Source organism: Rattus norvegicus, chromosome 5 (genome assembly GCF_036323735.1).
Source record: "Rattus norvegicus strain BN/NHsdMcwi chromosome 5, GRCr8, whole genome shotgun sequence".
Classification (NCBI taxonomy): domain Eukaryota; kingdom Metazoa; phylum Chordata; class Mammalia; order Rodentia; family Muridae; genus Rattus; species Rattus norvegicus.
The window spans coordinates 159,391,907-159,414,551 of record NC_086023.1 but is presented as its reverse complement, the minus strand read 5'-3'; the positions used below and the strand labels follow the sequence as shown (position 1 = coordinate 159,414,551).

General features: G+C 50.8%; 2 protein-coding genes across 4 annotated transcripts in view; one reads left to right on the top strand and one right to left on the bottom strand.

Moving 5' to 3' along the window:
* The window catches only part of Cela2a (chymotrypsin like elastase 2A), a 10,383-nt gene extending 5,731 nt beyond the window's left edge, over positions 1-4,652 (top strand). Inside the window, 2 exon segments of one of the 2 annotated variants that reach the window (NM_012553.2) lie at positions 946-1,098; positions 4,564-4,652. In NM_012553.2, the coding sequence (NP_036685.1) occupies positions 946-1,098; positions 4,564-4,581 (171 nt within the window). In that variant the 3' untranslated portion in view covers positions 4,582-4,652. 2 annotated transcript variants of the gene reach the window in all.
* On the bottom strand, positions 4,211-22,645 carry Casp9 (caspase 9). 2 transcript variants are annotated; one of them, XM_039110693.2, is made up of 9 exons: positions 22,585-22,645; positions 19,815-20,214; positions 17,240-17,274; positions 15,536-15,712; positions 15,074-15,163; positions 13,977-14,124; positions 7,653-7,832; positions 7,060-7,169; positions 4,211-5,946 (listed from the first exon to the last, which is right to left on the bottom strand). In XM_039110693.2, exons 2-9 carry the CDS (start codon positions 19,996-19,998, stop codon positions 5,854-5,856), a joined length of 1,017 nt encoding a protein of 338 aa, XP_038966621.1. In that variant the 5' UTR covers positions 19,999-20,214; positions 22,585-22,645; the 3' UTR covers positions 4,211-5,853. The 2 variants fall into 2 exon arrangements, with proteins under 2 accessions (XP_038966621.1, NP_113820.1); NM_031632.2 differs by lacking the exon at positions 22,585-22,645 and adding an exon at positions 22,307-22,478 and having other exon boundaries at positions 4,903-5,946.

The following is a 22,645-nucleotide window of genomic DNA, read 5'->3' as shown; positions in this document are numbered from 1 at the left end:
CAGAAAAATATTGTAAGTACCATTGCCCTGTAGCATTCTCTTTGCCTAACTGCTAGGAAATCTTTTTTTTTTTTAAGACTTATTTATATGAGTACACTGAAGGTGTCTTCAGACACACCAGGAGAGGGTATCTCATTACAGGTGGTTGTGAGCCACCATGTGGTTGCTGGGAATTGAACTCAGGACCTCTGGAAGAGCAGTCAGGAGTCTTAACCACTGAGCCATCTCTCCAGCCCTGCTGGGAAGTCTTTAGTCTTTCTTGAATCTCATCCAGGTCTCCCATTACTGTCATCCCACAGTAAACGGCCCAAGATAGCCCCTTTGGTAGCTGCTACAGAAATCTACTTAAAGACAGTGTCAGGAACCGAAGGACTTGGTACAGGCAGATTCTGCAGAGGAAGACAAAGGGGGAAGGGAGCCCCCACACCTTCAGATGCAGTCAGTGTCTTGACTACTAGACAGACAGACAGACAGACAGACAGACAGACAGACAGACACACACTCACTCACTCACTCCATGGTCTCCCTCGGGCCTCTGAACAGTTTTGCCTTCTCTTGTGAACCAGAAAAGCTTCCGCTGGACTGACTGACGCGCTCTCATGAGAGTGAAACAAGAAAAGGCATAGAAAGGGCATAGCTGCCAACTTGGGACACATACCTACCACCCCAGCACTAGGGAGGGTTGCACAGTTTAGCACAGCCTGCGCTAAATGGAAAGACCCTGATTTTTTTAATTAATAAATTAATTAATAAGTGGCGAGCGATGCCAACATGATAGTCCACGCCTGTAATGGCAGCATTTATGAGGCTGAAGCAGGAGAGGCACGTTGTGAGGCTCAGTATCCAAAAAGTGAATACCAGCTCCTGAGGACAGTGACCTCGTAGAACAATAGGGCCCACTGGGCACCCTCTTCCTCTCTTCACGCCCCACTCTGGCTTCCTCAGGGGGACTCCGGCGGACCACTGAATTGCCAGGCATCTAATGGCCAGTGGCAGGTGCACGGTATTGTGAGCTTTGGCTCCACTCTGGGCTGCAACTACCCCCGTAAGCCATCTGTCTTCACCAGGGTCTCCAACTACATCGACTGGATCAACTCGGTAAGAACTGTCATCCCTGAGCCCACGGCCCGCCCACCGTGAGACCCGCTGGGGTTCCCAGGGGCAGCAAGTGGATCTCATCTCTTTATATGGTCCCACTGGTGTGGACCCTCCAGTGCTGTCAGTGATATTTATCTGCAAAGCCCACACCCAGGTTGAGACCCCTACAACCTTAGTTTTTAGCACTTAATTCCCCTGAAGAGTGCTCCCCCAACTCCCTCAAGGCCAACTGTCTCATCTGCCCCGGGACAAAGGACTATTCGGTTCTATGTTGGGCCACTCCCCGGCATAAGTTAATCTTCTGTGCCTGTGTGTCCCCAGAAAGTCCTCTTCTGGAAGCTCGATTTCCCTTTTACTATAATAATCCCAAATTATTAAAAGAATAACAGAGGGAATGTTATAAAGTGCGTGCCTCGCAAATACAAAGGCCGCAGATCAATCCCCAGGACCCATGTAAAAAGCCAAGCGTGGTAGCCAGTGTTATCCTAGTGCTGGAGAAGCAGAGACAGGAGGAACCCAGAGGCACGCTGGCTAGTCAGAGCAGTTAAGGACACAGGGGCAGTCAGGGAGGCAGCAGAGCAGGAGGAAGTTGGCAGTCAAGGGGCCCTGGGTGAGGATGAAGGAACATGGAGTCTGCAGAGGAATGCTGGGAAGGGGGAGGACTCTGCCCATAGGGTGTATTTAACTCCGCCCCCTTGGTTTGCTTTTCTGTAAAATGGGACTTGAACCGAGCCAGACTCCTCAGGGGGTACAGCCCGGTGTCCGACAGAATGACTAGGGTGTTGGCTCGTGTGGCAGCGCCCATGAAGAAGGGAAGCTGCCATTGGCTCATTATCTCCAGCTCGGTGTGCAGGGAACCTTAAATTGAATTAGACTGCTGGAAAACCAGATATGAAGCGGCAGTTGTGAGCGAGTGCCTGAGGGAGCCGGCTGTCAGAGCCAGCCTGAGGGAGCTTCCAAGTTTGCCGGCTCTCACCTGCCCGCTTCTCAGTCTTTTGTCTGTCTGCTGGGTCTGTTCCGCACACAGCTAGACTCGACCCCAGAGCTCCCAAGAAAGTTTGTCAGGGCTCAGAAATGGACCAGTGGGATAGAGGGGCTTGGGGTCAAGCCTTATAGATGGCCTGAGTTCAGTCCCGGGTGTCCCGTGGTACACACATGCGCACACAGCAAGTAAATGCTTTTTTTAAATCTTTTTTAAAATTGATTTTGCTCTTTTAAAAGTAAGTTAGAGGGGCTGGGGATTTAGCTCAGTGGTAGAGCCCTTACCTAGGAAGCGCAAGGCCCTGGGTTCGGTCCCCAGCTCCGAAAAAAAAGAACCAAAAAAAAAAAAAAAATTGACAGAGGGGACTCTAAAGCCAGCTTAGAGCATTTCAAAGGAGCCGCGGTGATTGGTTGGGAAGATGCTTCTGGCCTTTGTCTCAGCCAGCTCCTCAGATGTCTTTTGTGGTCCCAGCTGCTGCATTAGTTAGCTCACAGCTGAGACTGGCAGCACCTTCGGGACCCAAAGCATGACCTGTTGTCCCAGCACCTGCTGTTCCCAGCCACAGGCGGCACAGCAAGGCAGATGGCCGAGGGTAGGAGTCAGGAAGACGAAAAGGGGAAAGCAAAACTTGCTGGTTACCTGGGCGGAGCTCCTGCATTCCTGGGAGAGCAGCCACTGGGGGAGAATGCTGGGGGACTAGGAGGGGAGGACAGGACAGGCAGGGGTGGAGCGCTGAGCAGCCAGCTGTCCCTGGAGAAGCTGCAGAGGAGACAATAGGAGCCTCACAAGGTCCCAGCCCAAGGCTCTGTGTGTGTGTGTGTGTGTGTGTGTGTGTGTGTGTGTGTGTGTACAAACAGCTGCAACCCTGAGGGGGTGCCTCAGAGCACACCTGCCTAGACAGCCTTAGGTGATGAGCCAAGGCCAACAAGCAGCCAACAAAAGGCACAAATGACCCCGGCATTCATCCTTTTGGCAAATGACCACTGAAAAATTCCAGCAATATAAAAATATTGCTTATTAAAGGAACATAGGAGCGTATCACGCAAATAACGAAGATCCCCTGGCTTTCACCTTTGTCCCACTCTACAGAGGCAATCACTGTGAATTATATGCTATGTGTTCATCTGGGCCTTGTGTGCATAAGCCAAAAATACAAAACCAAACCAAAAAGTCCTGTATTGCCAGACGTGGGGTACAGATGTATAATGGCCAGTACTTGGGAGTCAGAGGCAGGAGGATTGTTTTAAGGCCAGCCTGAGCTACATGAGACCCTGTTCTCAAAACCAGCCAGGCATGGTGGTAATGAGGCCAGCCTAGGCTACATAGTGAGTCCCAGCCTCAAAACAAACAACAAAGAAACTCCCACAACTACTTGTGTAGATTGTCTTCTAACAAAAGCCACGACAGTCACATTTTATTTGTTTAATGAACTCAGTGGTCATTGTGAACTGTGAAGTGTCTTCAGCACAAACATCACTAGAGACGTTTATTCTGGGTCCTGATTTTTGTTTTGTTTTTGTTTTTCGAAACCGGGTTTCTCTGTGTAGCCCTGGCTGCCCTAGAACTCACCCTGTAGACTAGGCGAGCCTCAAACTCACAGAGATCCACCTGCCTCTGCCTCCTGCCTCCTGCCCTGCCTGTGCTGGGATTAAATGTGCGAGCCTGTCACCTGGCTCTGGGTTCTGTTCTGAACGGCTGCCCACACTGCTGCAGTGAGCGACCTCAGACACAGATCCCTGTGCTCTGTGTGTTTGTGCTACAAAAACCTGAAGCTCAGCTGGTTATAGAACCTGCATGTCAGAAGCACGGGAGGAACCCAGCATAGGTGCAGGGGGGAGGGTCAGGAATTCAAGGTCATCCTTGGCTACATAGCAACTTTGAAGCCATCTTGAGTTATGAGAAAACCAGCTCACCAAAAAAAAAGAAGCCCAAGGGTTAAGAGTTATTGTGTAGCTCTGTAGTAGAACAGGTGCATAGAATGTAAGACCCCGGGCTCCATCTCAGCACGGAAGACACACCCAAAAAAAGTATTTGATCCTGCTAATTGGTCATGGGAGATAAGTGAGAGCCTCACCCCATACACTACATTAGTGCCTCAAATAGTAAGTTTAAGAAACAAATAGGCCTGTGTAGAGGTGCACACTTTTAATACCAGTACTCAGAGGCAAAGGCAGGCGGATCTCTGTGAGTTCAAGGCCAGTCTCGTCTATGTGGTGAGTTCCAAGACAGCCAAGGCTACCCAGGGAGACCCAGTCTCAGAAAAAAAAAAACAAAGAAACAAATTACATCAAAAAACCACACCCATCTGTACATTTGGCTTGTAATCGATTCCCGGCTTCCGGGCCTGACGCCCAAGCAGGACTCTGGGCCAAGACCCTTCTTGACAGGAGGGGAAAACTGCGACCGCACCTCTTGGCCCTGAGAAGTCACTGAACTCAGTGCTCAGCCCTCAGCTTAACGTCACTCTCCTGTGTGTCCTGCAGGTGATTGCAAAGAACTAAGCAAAGGCATCTCTGTGACTGTCACCTTGGGAACGCACGGAAGGGACACAGTAATAAAGTGACTTAGGAATCACACCATGGGATGCGTCTGTCTTATTAACCCGACACCCTAACCAGGGCCCTGGAAGCAACACCTGTGGCCCAACCTGCGGCAGTGACAAGCTATCATCCCTGTACTCGGGAGCAGTGGGATGGAGACTTTGAGGCTAGCCTGGGCTACAAAGTCAGAGCATGGTTCAAAAATAAACAAACAAGGCTTGGCACCCTTACCATCTACGGTCAAGTGAATGTTCACACAGCAAAGACCAGAGGAAACCAGAATGAAGTCAGAACAGCTTTAAAGACGGGGATGGTACCCTTCCCAGGGGAGGCCAACATGTCACTGTTGCCCGGTCACTGCCACTGGAGGACCAGGCTCACTTAGCAAGGAAGACACTGGGAGACACTGTCCAGGTGTCCCCACTAGGGTAACCAACAGACAGGAGACTTGATCAGTGGGGACTCTGGCTCCCACCTCAGTCAACTCCTGGGCTCAGGCCGAGACCTTGGAACACAGAGAAATACTCAGGAAAAAGCTAGTCTCCATTGTAGGAAGAGCAGAGTGAGGGTGGGGATGATACAGGCAAAAGACAGTCCTTTTGCCTAAGATTTATTGTTTAAGGATAAATACTGTGCTCAAGGAAGAATTAACCCTTCTGGAAACTTTGATGAGACGCAGTCCAGATCCAGGTATTCACACTGGGCCAGCTGGACTGTGGGTCTGGGAAGCAGTGATGCTGGTGTCTGCAGCCACAGACCCCTGTGGGCGATGGCCCTGGGAGGGGGGTGCTGTAATGTCCCCCAGGGCACACATGACAATGCCTGAAGACATGTCTGGTTGGCAGAACTCAGGAGGGGTGCTCAGGTGGAGACCAGAGACAGCTCAAAACACTACAACACACGGGGCAGTCCCATGACAGGATTACACAACCTCATGTGTCCGTGGTACATCGGCAGAGAAGCCCTGTTCTAGAGAGGCCTGGGGGTCCCAGGCCACAGTCCCTAACCACAGATGAAGCGGCCAGGCAGCATCCACAGTACTCTGTTCCTCCCCTCCCACCGTCCCACGTCTCCTCCAACCTGGAAGCTGCTAGGAGCCTGTCTGCATGGGAAACGGGGAAGAGCAGCCTGCCCCAGTTCGAAATCCTTGCTTCACGGGACAGTTCTGACCTTGGCCTACTCCAGGCCATGAAGGCTTTTGGGAGAAAAATGAGGCAGAGAGCAGCCCCTGACTCATGAAGTTTTAAAGAACAGCTTCTTCCGGAGGAAGTTAAAACAGCCAGGAATCTGCTTATAAACCCCTTTCTCAGAAACAGCATTGGCGACCTGCAAAACAGAAGCACAGCGGTAATCTGTGAGTACAGGGGCCTTGACTGAGGCAAGGGCTGAGGAGGGGCCCCACAGAGAGGGCCACTGAAGGGGACGTCTGAAGACGACTCCACCTACAACCTGCTGAGGTGGGTCATAGAACAAACCCCTTAGCTTTGTAAAAGAATGGAAAATTCAAGGTTTGGTTTGGTCTTGTTTCAGACGGGGTTTCTCTATGTAGCTCTGGCTGTCCTGGAACTCACTCTGTAGACCAGGCTGGCCTTGGACTGGGAGATCTTCCTGCCTCTGACTGCCAAGTGCGAGGATTAAAGATATATGCCACCACCACCTGGTCAAGTTTTCTTATGCAAAAATTCAGTTCTAATCGGACTGAAAAGTTGAGGGAGGGGGCAAGAAAGATGGGGAAAGATGACCCAGAGACCACATGTGTCCTGCTTGGCCCTGGCTGTCCCCTGCCCTGTAGGGTCCATTTCAGGACCAGAAGTGACCCCTATACCCCCAGAGTGTGTATCTGAGCAAACCCTCAGGGTCCACATGGAGAACAAATGCCCTGAAAGGGGACGGGCTGTTATGCCCCCCCCCCTTCTCACTGAGGCCTGCAGGAAGGGGACACACTAGGACAGTATCGCAATGCCGAACAGTACAGTCGAGAGTTGATGACATGGGGTGGAGATGTAGCTCCACTGGCCCCCAGCACTGCATAAACTGGGTGTGGCAGTCAACACTTACAATTTCAGCACCCAGGAAGTAAAGACAAGAGGATCAAAAGTTCAAGGTCATTGCCCACTACAGGCCTAGGCCAGCCTGGGCTACATGAGACCCTATTTAAAAAGAGAGCATGTGGCGGGGACTGGCATGGGGTTCAGGGAGTCACTTTTGCCACTGAGCCAGCCCACCTGGCCCTTAAGATCACTCTCATCTGTGTCTGGGCATCTGCCTCTAAGTAGGCAGGGAAGATGACACTTTGCAAACAGGACCAACGTCACCACCATGGTCACTTTCCTCATTTGAGAGGCAAAGCACTCCCTGATTCTCTGTCAGTCTTTGCATCTGGCTAGGGCCTGCTGCCCTGTTCTGCAGGCCTCTCTGCCCTCAGGAAGAATTGCTCACCCTGAGAAGGAGGGACTGCAGGTCTTCCGAGCGAGCCCACTGCTCCAGGACACCATCCAAGGTCTCGATGTACCAGGAACCGCTCTTCTTGTCTCTCCAGGAGACAAAACCTACAGGAGGGGGAAGGTTGACGTCTGCCACTGCCAAGCAGAGGGGCACAGTCCTTGGCGGAGTGTGCAGGCTGTGGCCAGATCCAGACTGTGGTTCACTGGCACGTGGCAAGGGTGACCCCATCTTCCTGGCTCCCTGCTAGCCTTCACCCTCAATACCACTTGACTGGCTGTGTCTCCTTCTTTCTCAGCTTCTGAGAAGCCAGGGGTCTCAAGAAGGTTGAAGGATGCACCTTACCACCTTATGCCAGGCACTGAGCTGAGGGAAGTACTAGTGCCCCACCCCCACCCTCCCAGTGTATTCCCCAAGACAACCTCAGCTAGGATTACTGCTCTTAATCCTCATGCCTTGCCTACTTCAGCCTGAGGTGGGGCTGGGAGAGGTAAAGAACCTGATGAGGACCCCATAGGCTGTGCCTGGCAGAAACACCACCTCAGGGCACAGCTGCCCTGGGCTAGGGGCGGCTGCACAGATGAGCTCACCTGGGAAGGTGGAGTAGGACACAAGGATGTCACTGGGGGTGGGCAAACTTGACACTGCGTCCAGCTGGTCCAAGGTCCTTGGGCCTTCCTGGTATGGGACAGCATCTGGCTCAGAGTCACTGTCGAAGGCCTTGTCTTGAGAGGAAGTGAAGGCCACCTCAAAGCCATGGTCTTTCTGCTCTGCAGGAAGCAGAAAACAGTCACCTAACGTCATGAATGTCACTTCAGCACAGGGTGCTTCTGTAAAGGAAAAGGTCTGGACTGGAAGGCTTCACATGTGAGCTCTGTCATCCGGGAAGGAAACAGAAACTGGATATGACGGGGCACGCTTGTTTTGAGATGGGGTCTCACTTATGCAATCCTGGCTGGCCTGGAACTCAATATGTAGACCAGGTTGGCTTTGAACTCACAAGAGATTCACTTGCCTCTGCCTCTCAAGTGCTGGGATTAAAGGCATAAACACAGTATGTGTGGAGGTAGGGTATGTGCATAAGTACAGTTACCCACAGTGGCCAGAAGAGGGTGTCGGATCTCCTGGACCTGCAGTTACAGGAAGCTGCCCACGTGTGTGCTGGGAACTGAACAGCGTCCCCTGCAACAGCATGTGCTCTTAGCTGCTGATGTATCTCTCCGGGGCCTGGTTTTGAGCTTTGATCACCCTGCCTTGGCTTCCTAAAGAGCCGAGATTACAGGTCTGTGCTAACAGGCCCAATCACTGGTATCTTTTAAGCTACCCTAATTAATACCCTAATTATTTTATAGTACCCCAAAACAGAGAATCCAAACTATACCAAAAAGGGGGGCCTGACAAAATGGCTCAGAAGGCACAGGCACCTGCGGCCAAGCCTGGGTCCCACGGGGTGGAAGGAGAGAACTGACTCCAAGTTGCCCTCTGACCTCCACGACCATGCACAAGTGTGAACATACAGGCTACATTTTATGTGTGTGGGCGTACATACACGCATCGCAGCTAACAAGATCTGTGTCAATGTGTACACCTCTTATCAACCCACAATTTCCTAAGGAAATAGCGCAGTGCAGCCCAAGGCCCTCTACGGAGATCCCTTGACTAGCGGGAGCTGAAAGGTGGTGGCCACTGTTGGGAGGTGACATGGGAAAGCAGAAGAACGAGACAGACAGAGACACCAGCCACATGTCTGTTCATGTGTCATTCTGTCTGCAAACTGTATAGGAAGGCTGAGCCCCAGGTGAGGACAAATATGTCTACAGGCAAGGCTGACCCCCCATACCAACGTCCAGCAGGAGGCATTCCCCCAGGACTGACAGCGGGGCATGTCTGAGCCACACCGGGTTCTCCTCAAGGGCGTCACACTGTATGACACACTGACAGCACCACATCCATTACTGGCTCTGGGGGGCATTTTCAAAGCCTGGTTCTATGCCACACCTACAGAGGGTAGGTGACACGTCACCTTTTAAATGAAAATAGTGACTCTGAAAACAGCAACAGTAGAGCGAACAAAACCCTGGGCTGGCGTCTGCATGTGTGTAAACAGGGTACCTAGCCAGGCAGGAGCAGGGATGGCATTGTTTCTGTCCATAGGTGACATGGCACCACCAGGTGGCAACAGCATTAAACACAGGTCATACTTCCTGGCAAAGACAGAGCTAGACAAAGAAAAGACTAGAATTCCAAAAGGGGGAATAATTTAGGAGGGTAGACAGGATCTCATGTAGCCCAGGTGAGCCTGAAATTTTTTTTTTTTTTTTTTTTTTTTGGTCTCTCTCTCTAGCTCTGGCTGTCTTGAGACTCACTATGAAGACTACCTACCCTGGAACTCACAGACCCTCCTGCTTCTGCTTCCCAAGTGCTGGGATCAGCCTTGTCAAGGAAGGGGGCAACAGGGAAGACTTCCTGGGGGCAATGGGAATAAACTATATGCAGAGATATAGGAGAGTCGGGGCTGGAGAGATGGCCCAGCGGGTGAACGCACTGGGGGCTCTTGCAGAGAATCCAGGTTTGGTTCCAATCCACATGGCAGCTCACAGCCTGTTCCAACTGCAGTGCCAAGTGATCTCATGGCCTCTCTGGCTGTCACAGCCCCTGTGCCCATGTGGTCCACAGAACATACATGAAAACACCCATATGCATAAGACAGAAAACCAAAACAGTCAGGTGTGGTGGTCTACACCTTTGATCCCCTGTGGAGGTGGGCAGATGGCTATGAGTTTGAGGACAGTCTGGTCTATACAGTGAGTTCCAGGACAGCCAGGGTTACATCTCAAAATATACAAATCAAGAAATTAATAACCAGGGGCTGGAGAGATGGCTCAGTGGTTAAGAGCACCGTCTGCTCTTCCAGAGGACCTGAGTTCAATTCCCAGCAACCACATGGTGGCTCACAACCATCTGTAATGGGATCCAATACCCTCTTCAGGTGTGTCTGAAGACAGTGACAGTGTACTCATATACATAAAATAAATCTTAAAAAAAAAAAAAGAAATTAATAACCAGGAGCCTGGAGCATTCTGGGAAGGCTGTGCAAAGGAATGGGTAGGCAAGCACAGTGGCAGAGTCTGGGTCATCAAAGGCCTTGATGACCCTGCTAAGAAGTCTGAAGAGTAGCACCAGTCATGTGTGTGGGACCAGAATCCTACTTGTTGGGGTTGGGGATTTAGCTCAGTAGAGCGCTTGCCTAGGAAGCGCAAGACCCTGGGTTCCGTCCCCAGCTCCGGAAAAAAAAAAAAAAAAAAAAAAAAGAACCAAAAGAAAGAATCCTACTTGTTACTGAAAACAGGGTGGGGGGTGAGGGGATGGGGGGTGGGAGAGGCGACAAGCAAACAGGGAGCTGTCCTGGGAGCCTGGGAGTTTGTGGCATCCCATACAGCTCTGTTCCTTGTTCTCTCTGCGTCTTTCAGGGATTGGGTTTGGAACATCATCTCAAAACACCCTAGAACAGAAATAGGGTGAACAAGGGGGCATCTCCATGGCTGGAGGGCTCAACTACTCCCTCCAGGATGTCAACATTAGACCAAAGAGCACTGGCAACAAGAGGGGGATGTGCGGGTACCCCTGAGCCCTGGAGGTAGTGGGGGGTATATGGGATTTCAGGGTTGTTTTGTTTTATGGTTTTTGTTTGGCCTTGGTTTGTTTTCGGTTTTCAAGACAGGGCTTCTCTGTGTAGCCTGAGCTGTCCTAGAACTTCTGTAGACCAGACTGGCCTCAAACTCAGAGAGATCTACCCGCCTCTGCCTCCAGAGTGCTAGGATCAAAGGCATGCACCACCACCGCCTGGCGGTTCTCAGTTATTTAAAGGAGCTGGGCGGGTGCTGCATATGTATAACTCGAGCATCCGGTATTATGACCCCCATTCACTGAGACTTCTGCAGATGAAGGCCCAGGGCTATGCAGTGAGTTAGTGACCAATCCAGGATTTACTGACACATCCTGAATCCTTCACTGTCAGCCTAAAAGCATAAATCCTGTAGCGACTTATACTGTTCACGTTAAATTATAAAATCTAAGGGTCACACCCTCTCTCTTCTGTTGTATACACAAGGTGCTAAATAAATACTTCTTGAATGCCTAAGGCCTGTTCCCCTAGTTGATCCCAAACAGAATGGGGCCAAGTATCCACAGAACCTGTGTTACAGGACATGGGGGTGTGCCCTGTCCCTAGGGCGAGCCAGACAGCCCCCTGGCTCACAGCGGTCACTTCACTGGAAGCTCGGGTGCAGGGACAAGGCAGACAGCCAGAAGCCCAGGGCCTCCATAGAAGAGACTCCTGGACAGGATGTCAGAGGTCCTAGTGTGCTAAAACAAATTCATTTGTTTTGTTCTTAGGTGTGCATATGTGTGAGTGCATGAGTGTGTGTATACACGTGTGTGCGCACACGTACACTCTCCTTGTTTCCCAGGTTGTTTTCAAATTCCTGGACTCAGGTAATCTTCCTGTTTTAGCTTCCAAGGATGAGGACTTTTTTTTTTTCTTTTTTTTCTTTTTTTTCGGAGCTGGGGACTGAACCCAGGGCCTTGCGCTTCCTAGGCAAGTGCTCTACCACTGAGCTAAATCCCCAACCCCAGGACTTTTTTTTTTAAAAGACAGGTTCTTATATAGTCCATCCTAGCCTCAAATTCACCACGTAGCTGAGGGTAGCCTTGAACTCCTGATTCTTCTGCCTCCACCTCCCAAATGTGATTACAGTTGAGTGTCACTAATTCTAGATTTAAAAAAAAAATTCAAAATGTTTTTATCCTTTAATTTCAGTTGCTTGAGAGTAAAAGAAAAAAGATAAAAGTATCAAGTTTTATTTATGTGGATATGTGTATGTGAATGTGTGAGCATATTGGGGTGGGGAGGCGAGTAAGAAAAGAGAACTGTATGCCCTGGGCCTAAAGGTGCAAGCAGTTTTAGGTGCTGGACAGCACACTCTGGTCCTCTCTCTATAAGAACAGCAGCAGTGAGGTTGGGGATTTGGCTCAGTGGTAGAGCACTTGCCTAGGAGGCGCAATGTCCTGGGTTCAGTCCTCAGCCCCGAGAAAAAGAAAAGAAAAAAAAAAGAACAGCAGCAGTGCTTAACCACTGAACCATTTCCCAGGCACCTAGATTTGTTTGTTTGCTGGTTTATTTGTGCTTTGTAAGAAAGAGCAGCAGGTTCCAGGCTTGGAAAACAAAACAAAAGCATGTAATGTCAAAGTCAGAGGTTTGCTGTATCTTTTTTTTTTTTGGTTCTTTTTTTCGGAGCTGGGGACCGAACCCAGGGCCTTGCGCTTACTAGGCAAGCGCTCTACCACTGAGCTAAATCCCCAACCCCTCTTATTTATTTTTGAGATAGGCTGTGGTAGTTTGAATATACTTGGCCCATGGGAAGTGGCACTATCAGGAAGTGTGGCCTTGTTGGAGGAAGTGCATCATTGTGGGGGTGGGCTTAGAAGCTCTGCCCAGTGTGTAATAGACCCTCCCCCTAGCTGCCTGGGAATCTCTTCTGGCTGCAGTTGGATCAAAATGCAGAACTCTCAGCTCCTTCTACAGCACCATGTCAGCCTGGATGCTGCCATGCTTCCTGTCATGTCAATAATGGACTGAACCTCTGAAACTGTAAGCCAGTCCCAATTAAATGTTGGCCTTTATAGGATTTGCCTTGGTCATGTGTCTGTCTTTTCACAGCAGTGAAACCCTAACTAAGACATAGGGTCTCACTGTACAGATTTGGTTGGCTTGAAATTCACTACGTAGACCAGGCTGGCCTTGAACTCAAGAGATCCACCTGTCCCTGCTTTCTGAGTGCTGGGATTAAAAGTATGGCCTGGAGGGATGGCTCAGCGATTAAGAGTACTATCTGTTCTTCCAGAGGTCCTGAGTTCAATTCCCAGCAACCACATGGTGGCTCACAACCATCTATACTGGGTTCTGATGCCTGTTCTGGTGTGCAGGTGTACATGCAGACAGAGCACTCATGCAAAATAAATAAATAACTCTTTGGGGGCAACATTTGGGATGTAAATACCCAGGCATGGCTGTTTACAGTGATCTTGTAAGTACAGAAGTTCAAATTCTCTTAAAAGTCATAAGGAGAGAGAGTGGGTGGGGGAGCGAGAGAGGCGGTGGTGGCAGCAAGCACAGGTACTATCTTGTCACCGGAAGCTGCCTGCCACATTGAAATTGGACAAGAATTCGACAAGCCCTCACTAGAGCCAGCACCCTGGTTCTGGATTTTCAGCTTCCAGATCGTGAGGGAATAACCCTCCCTCCTTATGTATTACCTAGCCTGTGGTGTTCAGTTATAGCAACAGAAAACAGTAAGGCACCAAGCACAAAGCAAAACCTCGAAGTCCCTCACATCCCCGGGCTCCTGGGAATTCCACGAGTTAAATTCTTTAGTTTCTCCTTGAGGCTCAGTGCACTTTCCCTGGGACAGTAGAATCTCCTTTGCTCTGTGTGTGTGTGTGTGTGTGTGTGTGTGTGTGTGTGTGTGTGTGTGTGTGTGTGTGAATATTAGCATGTGTTAGCATATGTGTGTGCGTATACATGTGTGCGTGCCTGGCTCACACTCATGAGCTCCGTGTTTCATGGCAAGCACTTTACAGATGGAGCTACCTCCCCTGCCCCATTCTGTTTTTATGGGAACTCTGGGACTGAAGAGATCAAGCTCACACAGACCTGTGGCATCACTGCAGCCAACTCAGATGTTGCTAGGCCTTTGGTGGGGAGGTGGAAGTCCTACTATACATGTACCAGTGGCGTGTGCCAGTGACGTGTGTGGAGCATCCCATAAATGCAGTGAGGGGCTGAGGTGGGGAAGGGAAGAGGCAGTGGCTCCTTCCCTGCCTACTGTGCTCACAGGAGGCCCGAGTCCACTCACCACCACCACAGGCCTGGATGAAGAACAGCTTGGGCTTCCCTCCCAGGCTGGGGCAGCCGGTCCCATTGAAGATGTTCACAATTCTCTCGATGGACACAGAGCATCCATCTGTGCCATAGACAGCACCCGGGAACTGGAGGTGGCTGGCCTAGAGGACAAGGTACCGTGGTTACCAAAATACCTCAGTTACAAAAGACTCTAGGTAGAAATCCAGAGGCCTGTCCGAAGGCTCTGTGTGGAGAGGGCCCTAGGCGGGCACACTGACTAACCAAGATGGACCAGGCGGGTCAGCGTCTATTCTAAGGGACTCAGACTCACTTAACTATGGGAGCCAAGGAGCCTGAGTGCAGGTCAGCTGTGTGTAGACGGTCTGTCCCCATGCCACCAGTGTCAACGTCACCCATAGGCTTGTACAAATGCTGATTCCCAGGCCTCGCCTAGCCCTCCACAGTCAGCCTTCTGGTCCTCCATACCCTCTGAAGCAGCCAAACACAGAACAGCATTTATCTTGGTGGTGTTGTTGTTGTTGTTGAGTGTCTGTGCATAGGCTACCCCCATGCATGTTGGGGGTCAGAGAACAGTCTGTAGGAGTCAGCTCTCTCCCCACACCATGTGGGCTCCAAGTTGTCAGGCTTGGCAGCCAGCACCCTTATCCGCTAAGCCATCTCACTGGCCCTCAAGCCCTCAACTTAAAACATGAAGGATCGAAGACCCGGATAGGAGTAGGGGCTTAGCCATGATAAATTAGTACGTTAGTGGCCAAAGCATCAGATGGGTCCCAGTGTCCTGTGTCCCACCCGATAGGAAAGGACCTGGAACATTCTCCATGGAACACAGCAGACATAGAGAACCAGGACAGCTGCATTTGGTTTCTGAACCAGGGAGGAGGGCTGAGCAGACAGGTTCTCCTTCTCCATCCTGGACAGGACCTCCCCATCCCCCTCCCACCCACAAAGGCAACTCCTTAGAGGACCACATGGCCCTGAAAACACAGCAGGAGGGACAAAGGCCTCACCACTTCCGCTTCCTCCCCAAAGCTAAGGGGCCACGAACACAGAGGGGCAGGGATACGGCAGAGCTGTAGAGAGGCCTCCTACCTGGCAGCCATGAGAGAGGATGACCACCACGAAGCAGTCCAGGGCACGGTGGTCGCGGTGCGCCATCTCCATCAAAGCCGTGACCATTTTCTAGGAGGGAAGGCTACAGTTAAGGCAGGGGCTCCAATGGAGATCTGACTTACAGGATCCGGCCAAAGGCCACGACACAGCACTCTGCTCCCAGTGCTGAAGCTGGGACAGACGCAGTCAGCAGACGCCACCATTGGTGCTGTGCTTAGTCACTGGCCATTTAATCCCCACAATGACTCTGTGGGGACCATTACTCTTGCTTCTAAACCAGGAAACCGAGGCATAAGAGGTTAAATGGCCAGCATTAAGAAAGCCGGTCCTCAGACCTCCTCTCTCTATCTGATGCTTGCACCAGTTGCCCAGGTCACCTCCACAGGCCTGTGGACACAGAGGCTTCTCTGGGGATTGTTCCTTGGGGGACAGCGGTTATACCTTAGCAGTCAGGTCGTTCTTCACCTCCACCATGAAGCGCAGCCAGCAGAAGCGGTGCTGAAGCTTCTCACAGTCCACGTGGGAGCCAATGCGTGTGCTGAGCCCTGAGGAAGGGCAGAAGTTCACGTTGTTGATGATGAGGCAGTGGCCACAGGGATCCGAGTCCAGGGTGTATGCCTGTGTAACAACAGGTTTCCAGTGTCATCAGGGGGTTCAGGGCACCCCTCGGGAGAGGCAGGGACTCCTGGATCTCACGGAAGTGGTCAAGTCTGGAGTGCCAGCACTCGTCATGGGGGGCAGTGCGGACTCCACCCAGCATTCCAGTGAGAAAACCCACAGGAAGAGCCAGACAAGCGCCAGGTGTGTGCCACTCCCTGAGAGAACTGAACGCCATCTTAGTATTTGGGGGTGGAAAACCGTCAGCTAAGTGGCTCCCACACAAAAGCCCAGCCAGCCATGGTGGCACACACGGTTAATGGCGACACTTGAATTGCAAAGGCGGGTGGACTTCTGTGCTCAGGCCTAGTCTACACAGAGAGACTTTGTCTCAAAGGAACAAAACAACACCCTCCTCCAAAAAAAAAAAAAAAAAAAAAAAAAAAAGCCCATAAACCAGGTAAGTTGGGAAGGAAGATTTTCATGAGTTCAAAGTGATTTGGGGGCTTTATATTGAGTTCTAGAACATCTTGGGCTAAATAATAAATTCTAGTTTCAAAAATACAGAAATGGAGGGGGGAAGGGGCTGGAGAGACGGTGCAGTAATTAAGAGCACCATATGCTCTTATAGAGGACTTCAATTCAATTTCCAGTGCCACATGGTGGCTCACAGCCTCCTGTCACTCCAGTTCTAGGAGATGCGACACCCTCTTCAGGCTTATGAGCACTGCACACACGTGGTACATGTAGGCAGAACACACACACACACACACACACACACACACACACACACACACACACACACAAAATAATTCCTTAAAAATACCAAACAAAGAGTTGGGGATGGTGACCCACACCTTTGATCCCAGCACTCTCGAGGCTGAGGAAGGCGGATCTCTGTGAGTTCCAGGCCAGCCTGGTCTACAGAGTGAGTTCCTGCTGGGAAACCAGGCTACACAGAGAAACTTTGTCTTGAACTTCCCCATCCCCCAAAATGAAAAAAACAAGCAAAAAAACAAAAAACAAAAAACAAAAAAACAACCAATCCAGACACATTCGCCCAGAGGGACTGGCCCAGGGCTCAACTGAGGGTCATGTGGAAGGTTCTTTCAGAGCAGTCTCATGCCAGGGCCCAGCCTCTGATCTCCTGAGGCAGCTCTCACCCAGGCTCAGGGCCCTTGAACTTCCTCTTTCCACAGCCTGTTTGAGCCCATGGGTCTGAAAATAATTAAATATTCTTCTGCCTAATTTTCTCCCTAGCACAGGGCTCTGTAGGGTGAGTGGTCTTGCTGTCCCCTTGTCCCCAGCACATGGGAGCCACAGAATACATATGTGAAGTATACTCGAGAATAGCTTGAGTGGCTTGCCCTGGAGTGGACGCCCCAGAGGCTGTAGCCCTTCTTTGGGTTCGAGCTCTGACTTTACAGGGGCAGCTGGGCGGACAGGACAGAGTGCTCCAGCTGGGGTCAGGAGCCATGGAGAGTGCTGACTGTACCCGCACTCGCCAGCCAGGCTTGGGGGAACAACCCTAATCACATGAGGACTCACCATATCTGCATGTCTCTCGATCTTCCCTGGAGTACCTGGGAAAACGGGAGAAAGAAGAAATGGGGGTGTTGAGGTTCATCTGGGAAAAGCCAAGGAGCTGTGTGGACAGCTCCCGTGAGAGAGAAGTGGGATCTTTAGAATAGAGTCACGTGACACCGACAGTATGGCAAAGTATCTAAGAGTTGCCAACAAAGTTAAACACACACTTACACCCTTGTAAGGAGTTGGCCAAAAATGTTCACTGAGGTCTTATTCCAAAGCCTCAAACTATGATTCAGCTACTCTGGGGGATATCCTAAAGAGGAGCCTGCTCGTGATACCCACAATGCCCTGGGTAATCGGAGAGCAAGAGGTTATGTTAAAGCAAACAAGGCAGCCACTGAAATACAGAGCCCATGATTCCATTCATACAAAATGCCACACGGAAAGGAGCAAGGGAGGTGGCGTGAGGGGATAGAGAGGTGGCTCAGCACACAAGAGCGTTCTTGCAGAGGATCAGGGTTCAAATCCCAGCAAACACATCCGGATCAGTTCAGGATCATTGTCAGGTCCAGTTTCAGGAGATATGGCACCCTAGTGAGCCTCTGTGGGCACCAGGCATGTATGCAGTACACACCCATGTACATCATGTGTACATACACATACACACACACAGGCAAAACACCCATATACATAGAATAAAAATAACAAATCTTAAAAGAGAGGAGGAAGTCAGAGCACATGCTAACTTAGTGTTTTACCAACCTCCAGCCCTCTGGATTAACATTTCTCCTCAGAACTGGGCTGCAACTGAGAATACACATTCACCACAGGACATCAAATCCCTCGTGAGGAGCTAGGAATTGGCTTGTGGGTAAAGCATTGGACACAAGGTTGAGAAGGCCGGAGTCTGGATCCCCAGAACCCGCACACAGTTGGATGTAGTAGAAATCACTTGTAATCCCAGCACCCCTACACTGAGATGGGAGGCAGACACCCCTACACTGAGATGGGAGGCAGAGGAGAGACCCTAAGACGTTCACAGGCCACCTGACCTGACTCGAGTAGTAATGAACAATAGTGTCTGTCACAAACCAGGTAGAAGGGAGGGCCAGCACAGAGGCTGTGCTCTGCCTCTACACGTGTGCAACGATGCACAAATGCAGGTGTGCACTCACTCACGTGCACACACACACACACACACACACACACACACACACACACACACACACACACACAAAGTCAATAAAATAAACTTTACCAGAAAGCAGAAAGTTTCAGGTCCAGACTGCTCTTCCTAATGATTCCAAATGACATTCCCCAGAGGGAGATAGGCAATGGGTCCCCTGTATCATCTGCCTCCTGTCATGAGGTGACTACACACAGAAACGATTCCTCATCCTTCTAGGTCAGCCAACTGTACCTTCAGAACTTCAGGATTCTTCCCTTTAACGGACTTCAAAAGTTACAGGGTCTGGGCTAATTTTACATCAACTCGATACAAGTCAGGAAGAGAAACTCTCAATGAGAAATGCCTCCATGAGGTTGGCCTGTAGGCAAGTCTATGGTGACTGACAGGGGAGGGCCCAGCCCACTGTTGTTAGTGCCATGACTGGGCAGGTGGTCCTGAGTTAAGAAAGCAGGCTGAGAAATGCCACAGAAAGCAAGCCTTCCTCCATGACCTCTGTAAGGTTGCTGCTCCAAGTCCGTGTCTTGTGCTCCCGCCCTGCCAAGTCTGTAACTCCAGGTTATTCAGAGCAGGAGCAACTATCAGCTGGCAATGAAAGAGAGTGACCTGTGGTCCGCACCATGAAGGAACACAGGCATGATGGGTGAAACACACCAAACTCAGCAGAGCTCCTACTAAGGTACGGTTTCATTTTTAATGATGTTCAAAGACAGGAAAAGTGACAAATGTCAAGGAGACCAGGACAGCAGTCCCCTCAATTGCAGGAGCCGGGTATGGACTGAAGAGGCAAGGTCTCCTAGGATTCTAGAATATCCTGTAATGTGGCAGTGAAGGTGGTAGAACCCTGTGTGCGCATGCATGCGCACAGACACACACACACACACACACACACACACACACACACACACGGCTGACATGTTGCATTTCCCCCACATTCTGCTGCCTTGACATCTTAGGCAAATCATTCCTCTTTCCCGGGGCTTTGCTTCCTCGCTGCCAGGGCTGAATCTAACAAAATCTGCTTTGCAGGACCGAGGGAGGTAGGGGTATGCTTCGTGCAATATATGTGTGCGCAGGGCCGAGTCCTGACAGCCAGCTTCCCCTCACCTCCTTTCGGGCGTGGGTAATTTCAGACACCCACCAGAACCCGAAGGCAATCCCTGAGCAACGGCCCCTTCTGGAAACACTGTGAGTAACAATGAGGATACAAGTCAGACGCTTGCTTCTCACATGGGCTGTCAGAATTTCATCTCCTATAGACTGATCGGAAGAGTCCACGTCTCTCCTGTGAGCGTTCATTAAGACAAACGTTACATTTAAATCCTGAATCTCAACCGGGGCAGTACCCAGAGTCACACCCCAGTAACCTCAATGCACCCACCTGCCAAACATTCTCTTGATACTCACAGACATCATGAGCTCTGCCAGAACCAATGTCCACCGGCCTGGGTGTTTCTGGTGTGAGAACCTCTGGCCTGAGCCGAGTAGGCCAGAGCTCTTCCGGCCCCAGCACCACTGGGGTGAGGTTTCCCAAGGCAGGCTGAGATGGGTCCAGCTTCACTACTTTCTGCTCCTTTGATTTGAGTCCCATTGGTCCCAGGACCACAGGCACCAGGTGGTCTAGGGGTGTAACAGCTTCTGGATCCTGCTTGGCTGCTTGCCCACTGCTTTGCAAGAATGAAGCCAGAGAGCCTTGGCCTGTGTCCTCTAAGCAGGAGATGAAGCGAGGAAGGGCCTGCCTCCCTCGAGTCTCAAGATCTATGACCAGCTGCCTGGCCTGATCCCGCCGAGACCCAGAGCCTGCCCGCTGTTTGGATAGAAAACCAGACACTCATTATCCAGTGACATCTACAGTCACCCTACCTCCCGCTTCTCACCTAGCCTCTACCTTGTGAGTGCCGGGACTGCAGGTATGTACCACCACCCCTGGAACAAGTCTCTCCTTTCAAACAGTCTGCCATTCCCAATACTAGGTCCGACACTGCTCTGACCACACTTAGCTGGAGAAGGACAGAGGCTGCTGGTGCCTCCCCGCGCAGTTTGGCTTTTGATCCCCCTTAATATGCCTGTGGTAGATAGACAGAAACTAATCTAGCAGTGTACTGAGTTCATGTCCCTCTGCAGTCTTTGCTTGTCAATGACACCTACTGTGTGTTTGTCCAGCTCTGTGCTAAGTGCTAATTAGCCCTACTAAAAGTAGCAAAATGGTGGTCAGTAGTTTGGACGAGGTACTTCAAACTTTCTAAACTTGTTCCTAACATTAAAATAAGAGAATTAAATGTAGAATTCAAGATCTCCAACATCTCTGTTTTTGGAGGAAAAGAAGTTTCTGTTGGGGGGGGGGGACTTTCATATTTGTGTGGGGGAAGGAAAAGTTCTCAAGTAGCCAAGATTGGCCTTCAAGTTCCTTCATAGCTGAGGATGACCTTTGAACTTCTGCCTCTCCTGACTCCAGAGTCACCAGGCCTGGTTTTATAGGGCTAGGGGTTAGACTCAGGGATTCACGAATACTAGACATGCACTGTACCAAATAAACTGTATGTCTAGCTTCTTGCTTTGGTTTTGCTTTTAAACATTTACTATGTATGTATGTATGTAGGTAGGTAGGTAGGTATATGTGTGTGTATCTAGATGTATATGTGCCAACTGTGTGTGCCTGGTGCCCAAGGAGGCCAGAAGAGTGTGTCAGATCCCAGGGACTACAGTTATAGTTGTGAGCCACCATGTGGGTGCTGAAAACTGAAATCAAAGCTCTTAACAACTGAGGCAGCTCTCCAGCCCTTGGTTTTGGTTTCCAGAGACTCGATCTCAAACTCTGTATGTAGCCAAGGATCCCCTCCAACACCTGATCCTCCTGCCTCTACCTCCTGAGGGCTGGGATTCCAGAGGAACAAACCATTCCTTTCAAACAGCCTGCCACTGCCAACACTAGGTCGGACACTGCTCTGACCACACTTAGCTGGAGAAGGAAATACGACAGAGGCCGCTGGTGCCTCCCTGCACAGTTCGGCTTCTGATCCTCCTTAATATGCCTTCTGGAAGACTAGGGCTTTCCCTTCAAACCACTTTCCTTGGCCAGCATGGGCCCCTCCGAAAGTGTTCCTGAGACTACTTTTGTTATTATCTGGTAGTTAACCCCATGACTCTACACCACTTTCTTCTATTTTCCTTCACTAGACCAGACTAGGTTCCAATCCAGATGCTGGAGACAGCTTTCTAGACAGTTCCCCAGGGCCTGACACTCATATCCTCTCAAAAAGAAATATTCCCTTTTCAGACTTGCAGTGAGGCATCAACTGGAGCAAAGAAGCTCAAATGTATTTTTTTTAAAAATCAAATGTTTGATTGTATTCTTCGGTGGTACCTGTATCAATGTCCGTCTTTTCTGAAATCCTTTATAAAGCATGCACTTGGATAAAAGCCCAGCTAAAAAAAAAGACATGGGTCCTGGGGCTGTGGCCCCACAGAAGTGCTTCACCTTGGTTATCTCATTCATCCTAGAACAGGATGACACCGTTGCATTTCACAGCCCAGGAAACTGAGGCTCAAAGACGGCAAGTGACAAGTACAATGAGCCAGTATAAACCTAAAGTGGGTGTTTAGGACCCTTCTACAGAGAGGCTAAACTACTAACAAGGTGTGGGTTACAGTGGCATTAGCGAGCACTCCACAAAAGAGGTGCTTGGGTTCTTCTGAAGGATTAAAAGAGCTGGATTGTGGAAGGTTTTAAAAATGGAGTTCCCACACCATGGTTTCCCAGGGCCTGGGTTGCACACCGTGCAAAGCGGGAGAAAAGGGCGGGAGCTCCGTAGCGGTGGCTTCAGTGAACCTCTCTGCGACCTCCCAGTCCCTACCGGCGCCGTGGGAAAAGCGGCGGACACAAGGGAGCGGGGGAGCACCTGAATATCCTCGATCATGTCGCGCGTGAAGAGCTCACGACTCAGCAGAGCGTCCCACAGCTCCGCGACTTGCAGTTCGCGCACAAGGCGTACCCTGCATCGCCGCAGGAGTTGCCGGTCAGCCTCCTCCATGGCTAGCGGATTGCTGGACCCCTGGTTCCGTCCGCTTCCGGGCCTCGGGTCCCGCCCCGGCACCCACGCCCCGCCCCCACATAGCTCCTCTAGGGATCACGCTCCGACCAGTGGTCACCGCCCCAAGGCCGGTCCCTCAAGCTCACTCGGCTCCACCTCCGCAGCCACCTCAGCTCCGAAGGCCCCGTCACCGCTTCACCAGTCCTC